This window comes from Diabrotica virgifera, chromosome 3, assembly GCF_917563875.1.
Source record: "Diabrotica virgifera virgifera chromosome 3, PGI_DIABVI_V3a".
In the NCBI taxonomy this organism is placed as follows: Eukaryota; Metazoa; Arthropoda; class Insecta; order Coleoptera; family Chrysomelidae; genus Diabrotica; species Diabrotica virgifera.
This window is the reverse complement of record NC_065445.1, coordinates 66545466-66563294: the sequence shown is the minus strand read 5'-3', so window position 1 is coordinate 66563294 and position 17829 is coordinate 66545466. Positions and strand designations below refer to the sequence as shown.

General features: G+C 33.4%; 1 protein-coding gene across 9 annotated transcripts in view; it reads right to left on the bottom strand.

Moving 5' to 3' along the window:
- Positions 1–17829, bottom strand: part of LOC126881865 (potassium voltage-gated channel subfamily H member 6) — a 1259880-nt gene that overhangs the window by 223972 nt on the left and 1018079 nt on the right. For 7 of the 9 annotated variants that reach the window (XM_050646514.1, XM_050646507.1, XM_050646512.1 and 4 more), the window contains one exon: positions 6752–6772. The exons of the other annotated variants lie outside the window; for them this stretch is intronic. In XM_050646514.1, the coding sequence (XP_050502471.1) occupies positions 6752–6772 (21 nt within the window). The remainder of the gene's footprint in view (positions 1–6751; positions 6773–17829) is intronic. 9 annotated transcript variants of the gene reach the window in all.

Sequence of the window (17829 nt, the reverse complement as noted above, 5' to 3'; positions counted from 1 at the left end):
TTGTTATTTCCATATTTTAATGTTTATGGAAGAGTTCGAAAAAGTGATGATCACTTCCGCTTGCGGACTAAAACTATTTGACATTTATAACTTATAACATTTAAAATCTATTTCATCTCTATCTGAAATCTTCCTGTAAGAGAGTCAGACAGGGTTGTGTGCTGTTCTCACTGTTATTTAATTTATATTCGGATAATCTTTAAAAGTGATTCGCACAACTTGGATTATGATGTAAAAATTAATTCATGTCTTTTAAAATGGTGGAACGAGAGTTGGATCTAAAAATTAATAAAAAATAGAAAACAAACGGTTTCGTTTTGATTCAAATGTAGTTTTGATTCAAACGATCCGTTGATGACACTCATTTCACTCATAAGAATTAATAATAATAGTCTCCCGTTTTATATCGCTGACGCGGCTTTGGGATTATAGCAGAGTAATCTGCTATATCTAGGGCCTACGGTATACAAGGAAGGTAACAGACGTCCTCTGTGTTGCTTTCTGTGGCTAAGCCACCTGATTTTGTGGCTTGACCATCAACAAATTGTGTGGATGTGGATGTCCCCGATAAATTAGAATCGGTTACAGTTTTGTTGGACTTATTATTATCATTGGGTAAAACAACATCACTTTTAACTTTTTCCAGAAATTGGCTAAGATAAGCAGATTGTTTTTTGCCATTTATTTTTTTTCGACGTTTCTTTTTCTATTTTGCACCCCACATAACTTTTTTTTGGATTCCATTTTTATTTAACTAAATAAAAATAATAATTTCTCAAAATTACGCCCCTCCAGTAATAATAGTACTGAGTACTTACCAAATATAATTTTATATTATGTAATTGAATGAAATGCAACACTGATAATGTTCTTTTTACTGCACAGTAAATTGACAAACTGTTTATGTATTTGTATTCACATAGAATACCTATTACTAATACTAAATTGAAAGAGCTTTGAACTTGAACTGTTAATCTTATATCCACTGTTTACTTGAAATATTGCTTATACGTGATTAATAATTAAGATGGGCCGCCGCAAGAAAGTAGTTTCAGAACCTTGTTTATTTTACTGCAAAACGAATATTTTCGCTGGGAACTGCTGATAGAAAATTTACAAACATTTGAATAAAATAAACAAAGCTTGAGTATATGTCTGAAGATATTTGGTGTTTTGAAATATAATATCTTTGCCAGCTGTGCTTTGACCAATCAATTATATTACTTAGTTACATGGTAGGAATTCTATGGCTGTATATTTTTGTATAATTTTGCCTGTGTAATAATATTATGCAAGAATAACAGACATAGATTAGGGATTATGAGGAATTTAAATCACATTTAAAAAATTAATTTCTCTATTTTAGTATTTTTGACACCAGGAAAAAGCTCATTTTGGCGCCCCCCAAAGAGGGGCGTCCGCCTGCAATGCATCCCTTGCAGGCCTGTTATCGCCGGCCCTGGTTGCTGTATTACTGAACAATGAGATCTAGATAAACAGATAAAATGTTGAATTAAGATGGCTCGTGCAATTTTTTTTAAAATAAGGTCACTTTTTAGTAACGATAGCTTGATACTTCAACTTCGGAAACGCATAATTAAATATTACGTATGGTCAGTTGCCTTGCATGGTGTCGAAGCATAAACCCTGAAAATATCTATACTACTATTATCAGCTTAGAGGCCTTTGAAATGCGGTTGTATAAACGAACACTAAAAATACTGTGATTGGTTAAGTAGACAAATGAAGCAGTTCTCAAATAATCTACTCTCTTCAGATGATTGCATCAAATCCAGAAAATTATCAGATGTAATGGAGAGCCGAGCAACTTTTTAGAATAGCTAAGACAGAGAGAGCCTGGCCGTGTTAATCGCTAACGTTAAGGGGGGATTTGAGAAGGCATGTTAAGAAGACGAATACAGAAAAAATATGTTAAGTGATATGCCAAAATTATTAAATTTTAATAAATAAAAAGGTGTAAACCTAATTTTATAAAACTGCTCACCGGCAGAAAAACGGAAATGCACTCACCGGCACAAAATTCCGCCACCCAAAATTTTTGATTTCCAAGGTTCGTTAGTGTTACCTTGGCAAGTCTACATCCTGGCCCTTCTTCCCATCTTTCCACGGTTTGTATGGGGGAGCGATATTTGTGCAATTGTTCTAGTTGACCAGCCAAAATAGCACCAGGCCCTAAGAGTCGCAGGCTTGCTGTCTTCCTAGCTATCTGGTCAGTAATATATGAAATATATGAAAAATTATCACATTAACTATAACACTATTTAAAGTGAATCTTTGTTATTACATTAAAGTTGCACGAGCCATCTCTATTAAAAATTTTATCTGGATCTAATTTTTCAGTAATACAACAACCCAGATATAATTCATAGTGCAGCAGATTCGTGCAAATATTATAAGATTTGCGCATTTAATGATACAAGCATATAATTTGGTCCACATATACTACACATATAAAGGTTCAAATTCAGATATGAAGCTATCTCACATATTGCCTTTTACAAAAATTGCGGGCATTCAAAATGGCGACTACACATATGTGTCTAATAGCACGATATATTTTGAACGAAAATTCTGATTTCAACTAAATTTGGTAAATAGGTTCTTTTTGTGATTTATAATATCGATGTCGTGAACTGGAAGAATCTGTTTACCAGAACTTGTGTTTTTTCTGGTTTATTATGTAAAAATATGTTTTTTTTTATTTTTTCACCCTGTATATATTAATTTTTTAAAAAGGTAATACCGCCATTGAAAAGAGTGTTTTTAGGAAAAATAGTTTTTAGGAAATATTTTGAACTTTTTTGTTATGTTAATTACCATTTAATAAATGCACAAAATATCTTTACATGTACTATTGTGAGCATTTTTCTGTAAAACTACACATTTTAAGTAAGTCTAAGTTGGGTAAATGTTTGCATTGGAAATTATAAATTATTATGGGTCGATGGGAGATTCAATAATAATTACTAGGGGGCAACTTCCCCAGAAAAATGCTCAAGTAGGAGTTTCATGTTTTAGTGTCAATGTTTAAGATGCAGATTTTTGGGACAGGGTTATTAAAAGAAGTATTTTAATCATAGTATGTATGTACATATATTCATAATACTCTAATTATAACATAGTGGACTAAAAGATACAATGTATAAAGATAAAATTTAAAGTAATTTGTTATTGGAAACAAACACCACAAGCACAAAGTGCGGTACACTGTACACTTAAATTAGTTCTCTGTATACTTGGGAAGGCTCTGGTAATGTTGTCCAATATATTTCCCATCTACTTTCAACTTTATTCTTCCAGTCCCATTCCACTGATGACGGGAGCACTGGGGCTGCGACCATCATTTGGACCCAGCAGTAAATAGCCTGGTAAATCGTTTTTTTTGTGTTCAATGAGAGTATCTTGTGTTGACGAAGATTGTCGATTGCTCTACATTTCTGGCTAAACAGGTGTTTTCGTATATCATTAACTGACTCCTGTCTGCTAGTACGGTCATATACCAATACTACAAACATAGTTTCAGCAGATCTTGTAAAGTTTCCTGAGTAGGTCTGTCAGCCAATGCAAAAAATGTTTAGGTAATGTCTGGATATGCATTCCAGGTATCATATGCAGTCTTTTTTCCTCTTTCTCCAAAGAACGATACGGTGTCCCACCCAGTTATAGCATGAAACAATGGCAAGGCAGTACAGCAATTACGACCCAAAAATCTTGCTAAGTCATGCGCAGCAAAGATCCGTAGCTCTTTCCCATTCCAGAAGAAACCCGCAGTTCCTCAATGTTTAGACGTTGTGCTGATAAAATGTAAAGAACTAAAGCATCTGTGTCTACAGTGCATATTTTAGTTTTGGTATATCCTTGCTACATAGCATCACTTATGCAGTAAGATTCTAGTGTCGGCTTCTTTGTGCGTGCAAGGAGCTAGTGTCAAGACATCTCGAAGATTTACAGTTAGAATCTCACTACCAATTGTAGTAATTACCTAGTTGTAGTAATATAATAATATACACAGTATGGTCATTATATAGGTCATGAAACAATAAAATATTGATTTAATATAAAATTTTATATAAAATGCCGCCATTTTGAATGCCCGGCATTACCTTTATAGGGAAAATACAAGATGACCTCATATCCAAAATCAAAGCTCTAGATTTGTAGAATATGTGGTTAAAATTGTATGCTTCTATCATTAAATGCATAATTCGTATAATATTTGCACGGATCTGTCACACTAATAAAAATACATATAAAGACACGTTATGTATATATTAAATGGTAATTAACATAACTAAATAGTTCAAAATATTTCCTAAAAAATGTTTTTACGCTGTTTTAAAAGGCGGTAATACCGCCTTTATAATAAAAATTAATATATTATACAGAGTGAAAAAATTAAAAAAAAATCATATTATTTATGTATAAAATACCAGGAAAAACACAACTTTTGGTAAAGTAAACGCTGTGTCTACGTACACGCTAGCGTGTACGCAAATAAAAAAGTTGGTGCACGCGAATTAAACTTCATCAAGCCAGTGACGTCATTATTTAGCGTGCACAGTGACTTTATATTTTGGTGCACGCTATTTTGGTATGGTATGTTTTACATTTGTTTGATATAACAATATTTGTTATTAAGGGAAGGGGAATGAAAGCCGACTCATTCAGATGTTTCAAACTTAATTGTAATAAATTAATATGTATATAAAAGTATAATATTCAAGTTAACAAAATAAATATTTAGTTGACATGTACAAAATATACTGTTAAAATAATTTTTATACGTAAGTTAATTATACCAGTTTATAAACTAATGCTGTTGTGTTTATTTCCGTTTATACAGGGAGTTGAACTTATTACTATTTTCATAGAAAATTGGTTATAACTTTGTAAATACCCTATATTATAACATAATAAACCTTTATATTTTTTGATGAGAAAGTTAAGAAGATTTCGAACATAAAATACAGTCAAACCCGCTTATTGGAATAGCCTTTGTGCCAAGTAAAAGTATTCTTATAACCGGGATATTCTAATAACCGATCATTGGTTACTACTATAAATGTCTCGGGACCTCAAGTTTCTATTCCTTACACCGGGATATTCCTTTAAGAGGTATTCTAATAAGCGGGTTCTACTGTATAGGATGTTCCATTAAAAAATATATAAGTTTGGTCTGCCACTATGTTATCGAACGCCCTGTAACATTCTAACTAATTTTGTAATATTATTAAGCTCAAAGTTTGTTACAATTTTTGTTACTAATTTTTATTGCTATATTTATATTACTATAGCGGATCTACTAAGCTTTATCAAACAAAGCAATCGCCCTGTATATTTTATCTTAATATTTCTACTACCCTTAATCACGAATTTTTGTCTCTTTATCTTTTTCATACTGTTTTAAAATAAAACTCATTAAAAGAACTAAATAATTGTCCACATTCCATAGTTAATTAAAAAAAAAACACTAAACAAATAAAAAATAAGAAAACTCTTTATAGTAAAAACAACGCGATTAGACAAATTCTAATACTCTGACTCTCTGATATTCTCCTTTTCATGAACATTTTTCAGTGCGTCACAAATTATAGAAAAAAAGGTAAGTCCGTGATAATACACATTTATGACATTTATTCTAACGTGACATTTTTGTTAAATCTGACAGTTGTCAAATTTTATTTTCAATTTGGAATAAAACCAAATCAATTGTGTCTATTGCATTTATAAAATGGTATTTTCTTTCATTTGTATAGTCTTATAAATTGTACAGATTATATTGATAATATTATTATTTTATTTAATAAATAATTCTTTTTTGGTTATGGCGCCATCTATCGACAACTAGAATAATCACCGAACTAGAATAATTACCAAAGTATTCAAAGACGTGCCTTTTTTTCTGTCACATACAATTTAATGTGTTAGAGAGAAATCGAAAAACTGTGACGCACTGAAAGATGATCATGAGAAAAAGAATACTCGCGGTATATACAAGTACTTATCAAGTTAGCGTGTATGCAAAAAACCAGTAACAGTGCACGCTAAATAGTGACGTCACTGACTTGATGACGTTTCGCGTGTACGTAACTTTTTTATTTGCGTACACGTTAGCGTGTACCTAGACACAGCGTAAAGTAAACCGATTCTTCCGGTTTACCACCTCGATTTTATACTTAAATAAAAAAAGAACCTATATGCCTTTGGTTGAAATCGGAGTTTTCTTTCAAAAGTTATCGTACTATTAAACACATATTATGTATAGCCGCCATTATAAATGTTAGCCATTTTTGTAAAAGTCAATATCGGAGATGGCCTCATATCTAAATTTGAACCTTTATATTTGTATTATATGTGGTACAAATTATATGCTTGTATCATTAAACGCCCAATTCTTTTACATATGCGCCTCACTATCAGTAGTCGTAGTTCCCTTAGAATTTTTTTAAAACAGAAGATGCGTTAAATAAAAATGACATAAAATGAATACCAGAAATGGCAGTTTTCTTTTATGAAAAAGTTATACCGAATCCTTCTAGCTTGGTAGTAGTAAATCTAAAAATAAAATAATTATACTGCTTATTTTACCTATGTACAAAAATTAGCCTAAATAATTCCAGAAGTATGAACCATTATACACTTTTCAATTACAATCAATATTTACAAATAACAATTTCAAAAAGTATATAGAGATCTATCGGCATAAAAGCATCAAACTATCATAGACTACCTCGTCTTTATCCAAGCCCAACTATAGAAAAGAATTAAAAGTTCATTTAAAAATCATTTTCCACGAAAAAATCTGGCAAAACAATCTTTGAATATTGCGGAAATATGACTGGTGAAGTGAAATTTTTCTGGCAAAACGTTTCACAAAAGCCTGTGTGTTCTAAAAATCAATATTTCACTTTTGTTTAGATTTAGATTTTTAAACTACCCAAAAAATAGCTTGCTAGTGGTCAGTAATAAAAGCTATTTTTTTTTATATTATACTTAAAAATCTGTTTCCTATATTTCTTTGTAAAAGCGATTTAAAGACGACCGACTTAGTTACAAAAAGGTATTTACTTTTTTTTTATTTTTGTAATATTAACAAGACAGAAATGAAAAAATTGACCTGTAGAGGGAGATCCAGTGATCACCATCTTTCATCATCATCATCATCATCATCATCATCATCATCATCATCATCATCATCATCATCATCATCATCATCATCATCATCATCATCATCATCATCATCATCATCATCATCATCATCATCATCATCATCATCATCATCATCATCATCATCATCATCATCATCATCATCATCATCATCATCATCATCATCATCATCATCATCATCATCATCATCATCATCATCATCATCATCATCATCATCATCATCATCATCATCATCCAGCCCTTTGCGTCCACTGCTGGACATAGACCTCCCTCTCATTTTTGTCCATTGTGCTCTATTTTGAGCACTTTGCATCCAATTTCTTCACATTTTCTTGAGATCGTCAGTCCAACGAATAGGGGGTCTTCCTCTACTTCTTTTCTCTAATCTCGGCCTACACTCAAGTAATCTCTTCGTCTACCTCCCATCACTGATTCGGGCGACGTGTCCGGCCCAGTTCCATTTCAGGGTGGCAATTCGGGAAATTACATCGGTAACTCCTGTTATTCGTCTTAAGTCTTAATTTCTAACTCGGTCACGAAGCGATATACTCAGCATTGACCTTTCCATTTTCCTCTGGGCTATTTGCAGCATTTTAGAAGTTGTAGCTGTCAATGTCAAAGTTTCGGCACCATAAGTCATTATAGGCAACACACATTGGTCAAATGTTTTACGAGTACGTTTTAAAGAAATTGGTATATCGCTTTTAAAGATGTCTTTGAGTTTTCCATAGGCTGCTCATGCTAGGTTTATTCTTCTTCGTAGTTCGCATGTTTGCTTGTCTCTTGTGATCTTTATTTCGTTTCCAAGGTATATGTATTTTTCCACTAGCTCTACTTCGTTGTCTCCAATATTGATATTTCCGCTAGGTACTAAGTTTGTCATGAATTTTGTTTTGGAGATGTTTATTTTAAGACCTACACTGGCACACACTAACTGAAGTTCATGTAGCATTGTACATATCTCCTTGAGGTTGTCGGAGAATAAAACTATGTCGTCTGCGAATTTCAAATTTGTTAATCTTCTACCGTCAATATTCAGGCCTCGCTCTTCTCAGTTAAGTTTTTTACAAACATATTCTACTACTGCGGTAAAGGGTTTAGGCGATAAGGTATCGCCCTGTCGGACTCCTCTGCCGATTGGGATATGGTCCGTGTTCTTATGTAGTTTCACTGACATAGTTGCGTTCTTGTATGTATTGTAAATTAACCTTGTATATCGGTAGTCAATGCGGCATGCTTGTAGTGCTTCCAGAATTTTGTCAAATTCTACCGTGTTAAAGGCTTTATGGAAATCTATAAAAGCCAAAACGAGTGCTCGATTGTATTCGATAGTCTTCTCTATTACCGTTTTAATGCTCTGTATGTGGTCATTTGTTCCAAATCCGGTACGAAATTCCACTTGCTCCATTGGCTCGTAGAAATCAAGTTTTTTCTCAAGACGACTCGTTACTATTCTTTTAAGGAGTTTGTATAAGTGACTAAGAAAGCTTATAGGTCTGTAATTTTCTAATTCGTGGGGATCTCATTTTTTCTACAATAGAATTACTTCAGCATTGTGCCATTTTTCGGGTATATTACTATCTAAAAAGCACATGTTAAAGGTTTTTTATTTTCTTAAGAAGACAAGTGCCTCCGATTTTGATTGCATCAGTAACTACACAATCTTCGCCTAGAGATTTGTTATTCTTAGCTTTTCTTAGGGCTAGTTTTATTTCGTCTATTGTGATTTCCGGTAGCAGTTCTGATCCTTGGTTGACAATGCCCTTTTTCCTTGTTAATATTTCTGGTACTTGATCTTCTTTGCTATTTACTTTGTGTTGGCTTGTGTACATCAATTTGTAGGAGTCTTCAACTATTTTAAGGGTTTCCTCTCACCATCACCATCTTTACAGAAATTAAATTAAAACAAGTTCAGTTATGACAAATTATTCGAATATTCTTGCTAGGTCCACCATTTTGAATCTCTTCAAGCGTCGTACATCATTATGATCATCTGGAGGTTGCTGGTTAACTCGTTTGGATGAGATTCTTGTCCCTTGGAATATTTTTTGTAATATTCTGTTATTACTGTTTTCATGGATGGCACACATTGAGGTCTTGCTCTATCACATAGTTTGGCACGTACCAAGAGGCACTCAGCATTCTTCTAAGAACTTTGTTCTAGAATCTGTGCAGTATTTCTAGGTTTCTTTGACTGACTGTCCCCCAAACTTGGCTACCATAGGTCCACACTGGCTCTAATATAGCTTTATATATCAGCAGTTTGTTTTCAAGAGGTAGTTGAGATTTACAACCGATGATCGAGTAGGTTTATTTCTCGGAATTTTATTCTTAGTTGTTCTCTTTTTGTGAAAATTTGCATTGCCAAGTTAATCTCCTATCAAGGTGGATTCCTAGGTTCTTAACAGTATCGGTTTGTGGGAGCTGTGTTTCGTTCAGAGTTACAGATGGACATGTTTGTTTTTTCATGGTGATTGTGACATGTGTGAATTTACCCTCATTCGCCTTTATCTTCTATTTTTTAAGCCACCTATGGATATTGTTAATGTTAACGTCTTTTTGAAGGGTTATGGATGCTGTGATTGGATCATAGTACAGCGGTATCATCAGCAAAAGTTGCTGCACACGTTGTTCTTTTACTTGTCGGTAGGTCAGCAGTGTAGTGTAGAGGAAGTACAATATCGATCCTAAGACACTTCCTTGTGGTACCCCGGCTTTTATTGATCTTAAGGCTTGTGTATTCATTATCCTGTGTGACTAGGAAATGCCAGTTCGAAATAGTTAAAGTTTAGTTAACATTTAAATTAAATTAAAAATAAAAAAATTATTTTTTTAGAAAAACGAAAGTGAATAATGCTTATTATGTTTCGACTTTGCTTTATTTGATTTGGAACCCTTGATAATTATTGACCGTGCAAGTATGTTGTATGACACTACGGAATATTGTTAAATGTTGGAATGCGGTCTGCAGTTTTAATTGAATCAACATTAATTTCGGAACATACTACAAAATTAATTCATGATTAAATACAAACAACATTCACAATATTCCCTCTTACGCAATATTGTAATTCATTTTGTGAAACTGTGATTAAATTCTGGGAATTATTAGAAATTTCCGAAACGGGTTAACTTTTATTTTTAAATTACGATTTTTTGCATTATAAGTACAGGGTGTTAGTAAATAAGTATGACAAACTTTAAGCGGTAATTCTACATAAAAAATAATGGCAGTTTGCTCTATAAACGTATGTCCGCAAATGCTTCGTTTCCGAGATACGGGGTGTTGAAATTTTTATTTCAAACTGCCAATTTTTTTATTGCTCTAAGACCGTTTGAGCTATGAAAATGAGATTTGGTGGGTTTTTGCGCATTTTGTGACGTACAAATAACAATTTAGTATTCATCATTAACGCACCTACGGGTAATGGTCTGAATTTTTTTAAAGAAAAAAACAGTACGCCACTGATATATTTCAAATTAAAAGTTATTTTTGTATTACACGTTTAATTTATAATAAAGAATCTTCTTGCCTTTTTTCATTTGGTGCACCGTTGTTATGCAAAAAAATAAAACATCTTCGCGCGTATTTTTCATTTTTTAATACATTATCAAGAACTCTCCAATATAATATTACCAAACTAGAACAATAACAGAAAATATTACTAAAAAGATTTTAACTAGGTGTAAAGCTACAACAAATGTTAAAAATTACTGTTGAACTGTACAAATTCTTCATAATTTTATATTCATTATTGGCGGGAGTAAAGGTAATGGTCTGAATTTTTTAAAGAAAAAAAAAATAGTACACCACTGATATATGTCAAATTATACTTAGGTACTTACTTTACTTAATCAGTAGACCCATTTGTATCTTTCGGTGTTGGGCCGTTTATAATACAATTCATTAAATTACAATATTTTACAATCTTCTGAGTTGTCCTAGCTCTTAACGAACTCCCTCCACTCCCTCCCACCGGATGCCATCTGCGTTGCCTCCTGCCAATTCCTACCCTTACTCTGCAGTATTTGCGAGATGTAACTGTTCCATTCTTCAATGGGTCCCCCTCCTCCGCCCTTCCCCGCCGGTTCGGCGTCCCTGACCCCCTTTACCTGTCTATTATTTTCCATCCGGGCCAGATGTCTGATCCATGCCAATTTTTTTCCCTTGATTGAGTCGAGTATTGGTTTGATCTCTTATTTCTTTATTTCTGATTCTATCAGTTCTTTTTACTCCGATCGTTCTTCTGAGGTATTTCATCTCTGCTGCCTGAATTCTGCTCTGCTGTCTTTTGTTTAATATCAAATTTTCTGCTCCATATGTCACCGTAGGTCTTTATATTGTTTTGTATATTGTCATCTTGGTCTTTGTTGATATTTTTTTGTTATTAAGGAATCCTCTGTTTAGTGCTTGGAATAGTTTTCCTGTGTTTTCCACTCTGTTGTTAAGATCGTATCGATGTCTCCTTTGTTGTTGATTACTGTTCCTAAGTATTTGTATGAATTTGTCTGTGTTATATTTTGTTGGTCTATCCTTACTTCTATTTGATCTTCCGTCCCTTGTTTCCTTGATATTTTCATTATCTGAGTCTTCTCTTTGTTTTCGTTTAAGTTGTATTTGCTTGCTTCTAGGTTCCATTTCTCTAAGTTGTATTTCAGTTTTTCTGCTGTTTCCATAATTAATACTATGTCGTCTGCAAATATACACATCTCAGCGTTTATGATTTGCATTCTGTTCCAACCGATGCAGTATTTCTTGAAAGTTTTCTTATATACTTTCACTATCTCATCTATTACATTTATGAATAGCACTGGGCTGAGACTTCCCCCTTGTCTAACTCCTTGAGTTGTTTCAAATGGTTCTGACTGTATATTTAACATTCTTACTGTATTTGTTGTTTTCATGTATATACTTTTTGTTGCCTCTATCAGTTCTTCACTTACTTGTTTCTTCTTTAGGCTTTCCCATATGTCTTTTCTTTTGACTGAGTCGAATGCCTTTTCCATGTCTAGACATGCTTTCCATAGACATGGACATGGTCAAATTATAAATTATTTTTACATTCCTCGTTTAATTTACGACAAAAAATCTTTCTTGCCTTTTTTTTCATATGAGGCGCCGTTTTTATACAAAAAAATAAAACATTTTAACGCTTACAAATTATTCGAGGTAGATTTCATATGCCTAGAAACTTATTTCAAATACTTTGTAAGCGTTAAGATGTTTTCTTTTTTTGTATAAAAACAGAGCCTCGTATGAAAAAAAGACAGGAAAGATTTTTTGTCATAAATTGAATAAGGAATGAGAAATGATTTTTAATTTGACATATCACTGTGGCGTACTATTCTTTTCTTTAAAAAAATTCAGACCATTACCCGTACGCGCGCCATTGGTGAATATAAAATTATACTGTGACTTTTAAAGGAGGTAATTATGAACATTTGTTGTAGATTTGCACCTAGTTAAATTTTTTTTAGTAATATTTTCTGTTATTGTCCTAGTTTGGTATTAATACACTGGCAGTTCTTGATACTGTTAAGAAATGAAAAATGGGCGCAGGTGTTTTATTTTTTTGCATAAAAACGATGCACCATATGAAAAAACACAAGAAAGGGTCTTTATCACAACTTAAACGTGGAACACAAATATAATTTTTAATTTGAAATATCTCAGTGGCGTATTATATATTTTTTTTAAATCAGACCATTGCCCCTAGGTGCGCCAATGATGAATATATCATTGTTATTTGTATGTAAAAAAATGAGCAATAACTATTACTTAAAACTCACCAAATTTAATTTCCATAGCTCAAACGGTCTTAGAGCAATAACATTGGCAGTTTGAGATAAAAATTTCAACACCCTGTATCTTAAAAACGAAGAATTTGCGGACATACATTTATAGAGCAAACTCTTAATATTTTTTTATGTAGTAATTACCCGTTAAAGATTGTCATACTTATTTACTAACACCCTGCATATCACACTAGGGACGTCATCCATCTAGGCGTGATGACGTAACAGATGGCTTTTTTAAACGAGAATATGGGTCATCTGATAGCTCATTTGAAAGGTTATTTAATTCTCTTTTCGGTAATAAAAACAATAACAAAACTGTTTATACAGGGTATACAAAAAATTCGTCAAAAAATCGTAATTTAAAAATAAAAAACGACCTGTTTCGGGAGCTTTTAATAATGTTGTTTATTTAGTTAATAATAAATTTATGCGGTACTTTATGGACTCACTGTTTAAACTCAAAACAGATGACCTTTCGCTCCCAAGAATCCACAAGCATTTCACTCGGTTTTGTAACAGGATCAATGCAGTGAAAATTTCAATAATTTTAAGTCATCTGTTGTCGCAATGGATGCAAGTGTTACAAGGAATCCCGGAGTTAGTTCGTAGATGCACGTTTGCTCATTTACGATAAAGCAGTTTGAAAGTTCGGTGCATTTCAAGTATGAACACGATGACAGTTATTGTGATTAATGATTTCTTTCCGAAAAGTTACACAAGGATATAAGAGAACTTTAAGATGGATATTATGCAAATATTCGAGTGGTTGAAGTTAATTGCAACAACGTATTAGATTGAATTAATGCGAAAATAATATTTTGATCCTGTAGGTTATGTTTGTCTGTCCGTCCGTCCAGTTTTACAATGAAAAAAACTGTAATTATTAAGGAAAAACTGACGACGGATTCGATTCATCACTTAAAATTATTGCGGGAAAAATTGTCAAAAAGAAATATTCACTTCCGGTTTTGAGAAAATAAAAGAAAACGGAAAAACTTGCAAACGACACAAACGACATAAAATACTTTTCGTTTAGAGGAATATCGTCATCTAGTAATCAACGGCACTCCAGAATTCTTTCTTTTCCTGTTCCTCACACACTATATTCTATGGGGCTTAGGTACATAATATGATGTTCATGTGGGTACTGCTTGTATTCAGTTGGACACTCATTATCCTATCACTTCTTCTATTTCTTTAGAAGATGTTCCTTTCACTCGTTATATAAAATAACACGTACTCCATTTTTGCCATTCGAACTACTATATCTCCTGTGTATTGTGATTAATGATTTCTTTCCGAAAAGTTAAACAAGGATATAAGAGAACTTTAAGATGGATATTATGCAAATATTCGAGTGGTTGAAGTTAATTGCAACAACGTAGTAGATTGAATTAATGCGAAAATAATATTTTGATCCTGTAGATTATGTTTGTCTGTCCGTCCGCCCATCCGTCCGGTCTTACATTGAAAAAAAACTGTAATTAATAAGGAAAAACTTCGGTTTTCGATTCATCACTTAAAATTATTGCGGGAAAAATTGTCAAAAAGGAAATACTCACTTCCGGTTTTGAGAAAATAAAAGTAAACGGAAAAACTTGCAAACGACACAAACGACATAAATACTTTTCGTTTAGAGGAATATCGTCATCTCGTAATCAACGGCACTTCAAAATTCTTCCTTTTCCTGTCCCTCACACACTATCTATGGGGCTTAGGTACATAATATGATGTTCATGTGGGTACAGCCTGTATTCAGTTGGACCCTCATTATCCTATCACTTCTTCTATTTCCTTAGAATATGTTCCTGGTCTTCTTTTCCTGATTTCTTTCCGAAAAGTTACACAAGGATATAAGAGAACTTTAAGATAGATATTATGCAAATATTCGAGTGGTTGAAGTTAATTGAAACAACGTATTAGATTTAATTAATGTGAAAATAATATTTTGATCCTGTAGATTATGTTTGTCTGTCCGTCCGTCCAGTTTTACAATGAAAAAAACTGTAATTAATAAGGAAAAACTGACGACGGATTTCGATTCATCACTTAAAATTATTGCGGGAAAAGTTGTCAAAAAGGAAATACTCACTTCCGGTTTTGAGAAAATAAAAGAAAACGGAAAAACTTGCAAACGACACAAACGACATAAATACTTTTCGTTTAGAGGAATATCGTCATCTCGTAATCAACGGCACTTCAAAATTCTTCCTTTTCCTGTCCGTCACACACTATCTATGGGGCTTAGGTACATAATATGATGTTCACAGGGGCGTCATTTGATAGGGGGCAGGGGGCATTTGCCCCCCCTGGCCCTGAAAATTACTGAAATTTACAAAAAATAGATCAATTTTGTATTATGTTTGCATATAAATGTATTGTATATACAATGCTTGCCCCCCCTAACAAAATTTCAAATGACGCTCCTGGATGTTCATGTGGGTACTGCCTGTATTCAGTTGGACACTCATTATCCTATCACTTCTTCTATTTCCTTAGAATATGTTCCTGGTCTTCTTTTCCTGATTTCTTTCCGAAAAGTTACACAAGGATATAAGAGAACTTTAAGATAGATATTATGCAAATATTCGAGTGGTTGAAGTTAATTGCAACAACGTAGTAGATTGAATTAATGCGAAAATAATATTTTGATCCTGTAGATTATGTTTGTCTGTCCGTCCGCCCATCCGTCCGGTCTTACATTGAAAAAAAACTGTAATTAATAAGGAAAAACTTCGGTTTTCGATTCATCACTTAAAATTATTGCGGGAAAAATTGTCAAAAAGGAAATACTCACTTCCGGTTTTGAGAAAATAAAAGTAAACGGAAAAACTTGCAAACGACACAAACGACATAAATACTTTTCGTTTAGAGGAATATCGTCATCTCGTAATCAACGGCACTTCAAAATTCTTCCTTTTCCTGTCCCTCACACACTATCTATGGGGCTTAGGTACATAATATGATGTTCATGTGGGTACAGCCTGTATTCAGTTGGACCCTCATTATCCTATCACTTCTTCTATTTCCTTAGAATATGTTCCTGGTCTTCTTTTCCTGATTTCTTTCCGAAAAGTTACACAAGGATATAAGAGAACTTTAAGATAGATATTATGCAAATATTCGAGTGGTTGAAGTTAATTGAAACAACGTATTAGATTTAATTAATGTGAAAATAATATTTTGATCCTGTAGATTATGTTTGTCTGTCCGTCCGTCCAGTTTTACAATGAAAAAAACTGTAATTAATAAGGAAAAACTGACGACGGATTTCGATTCATCACTTAAAATTATTGCGGGAAAAGTTGTCAAAAAGGAAATACTCACTTCCGGTTTTGAGAAAATAAAAGAAAACGGAAAAACTTGCAAACGACACAAACGACATAAATACTTTTCGTTTAGAGGAATATCGTCATCTCGTAATCAACGGCACTTCAAAATTCTTCCTTTTCCTGTCCCTCACACACTATCTATGGGGCTTAGGTACATAATATGATGTTCATGTGGGTACTGCCTGTATTCAGTTGGACACTCATTATCCTATCACTTCTTCTATTTCCTTAGAATATATTCCTGGTCTTCTTTTCCTGATTTCTTTCCGAAAAGTTACACAAGGATATAAGAGAACTTTAAGATAGATATTATGCAAATATTCGAGTGGTTGAAGTTAATTGCAACAACGTATTAGATTTAATTAATGCGAAAATAATATTTTGATCCTGTAGGTTATGTTTGCCTGTCCGTCCGTCTCTCCAGTCTTACATTGAAAAAAACTGTAATTGATAAGGAAAAACTGACAACGGATTTCGATTCATCACTTAAAATTATTGCGGGAAAAATTGTCAAAAAGGAAATACTCACTTCCGGTTTTGAGAAAATAAAAGAAAATGGAAAATCTTGCAAACGACATAATAACTATTTGTATAGAAGGGAGGAAAGTGCTACTTTTCCTCCCGAGAAGGAAGTTTACTGGAGGGCAGTAATCATTCGAGAGATGAAAAGGCACTTTACTCCCATGTTATACATATGATTGGACATTGGAGACCATGCAAGCACAGTCGTAGTAAAGGAAGACCACAAAAACTATGGCTAGACATCAAAGCAAAAATGGGGAGAAACTGTCACCAAATAGCACAAAACAGAGAAGAAGGGAGAACTTATGGGGAGGCCTTTGTCCCGGAGTTTATGCAAACAGACTGAAGAAGGAGAAGAAAAAGTTTTTACATGAATGTTGATGAAGTAGCGGTCCCTTTAATCCAGACCCTTGGGAAGTAGGTTTAAAAATGAAATATGTTTTAAAGATTTTTGACCTCGGATTGATGATTTGAGGATGATTTGAGGTCGGAAATCATCATAGCTATTCGGATTTTAGAGACGGCTGCTCTGAAAATTTCATTTGCTGTACATCCATACCATTCTCTCAGGTTGCGCAGCCACGATATCCTGCGTCTCCCTATGCTTGTCTTTCCTTGAATCTTTCCCTGCATAATTAATTAGAGCAAGTTCTACATCTCTCCACGTGTAATATGGGCGAGATATTCCCATTTTCTTGTGTTGATGCTATTTAAGGTTTCCATTTCTTTATTCATCTTTCTCAGAACCTCTTTGTTTGTGATGTGTTCTGTCCACGATATCTTCAGAATTCTTCTGTACACCCACAGCTCGAATGATTCTAGTTTTTGAATTGATGCAGTATTCAAGCATGTATCTGCATGTGTCTGCTATAAAACTTAATTTTCTAGCTTGCAAAAACCTTTTAAGACTAAAAGAGTTTTATACTAAATTTAGAATCAAGATGCAGTAGAAATAAACAAACCAAGACACGTTAAATGCTACTAGGAG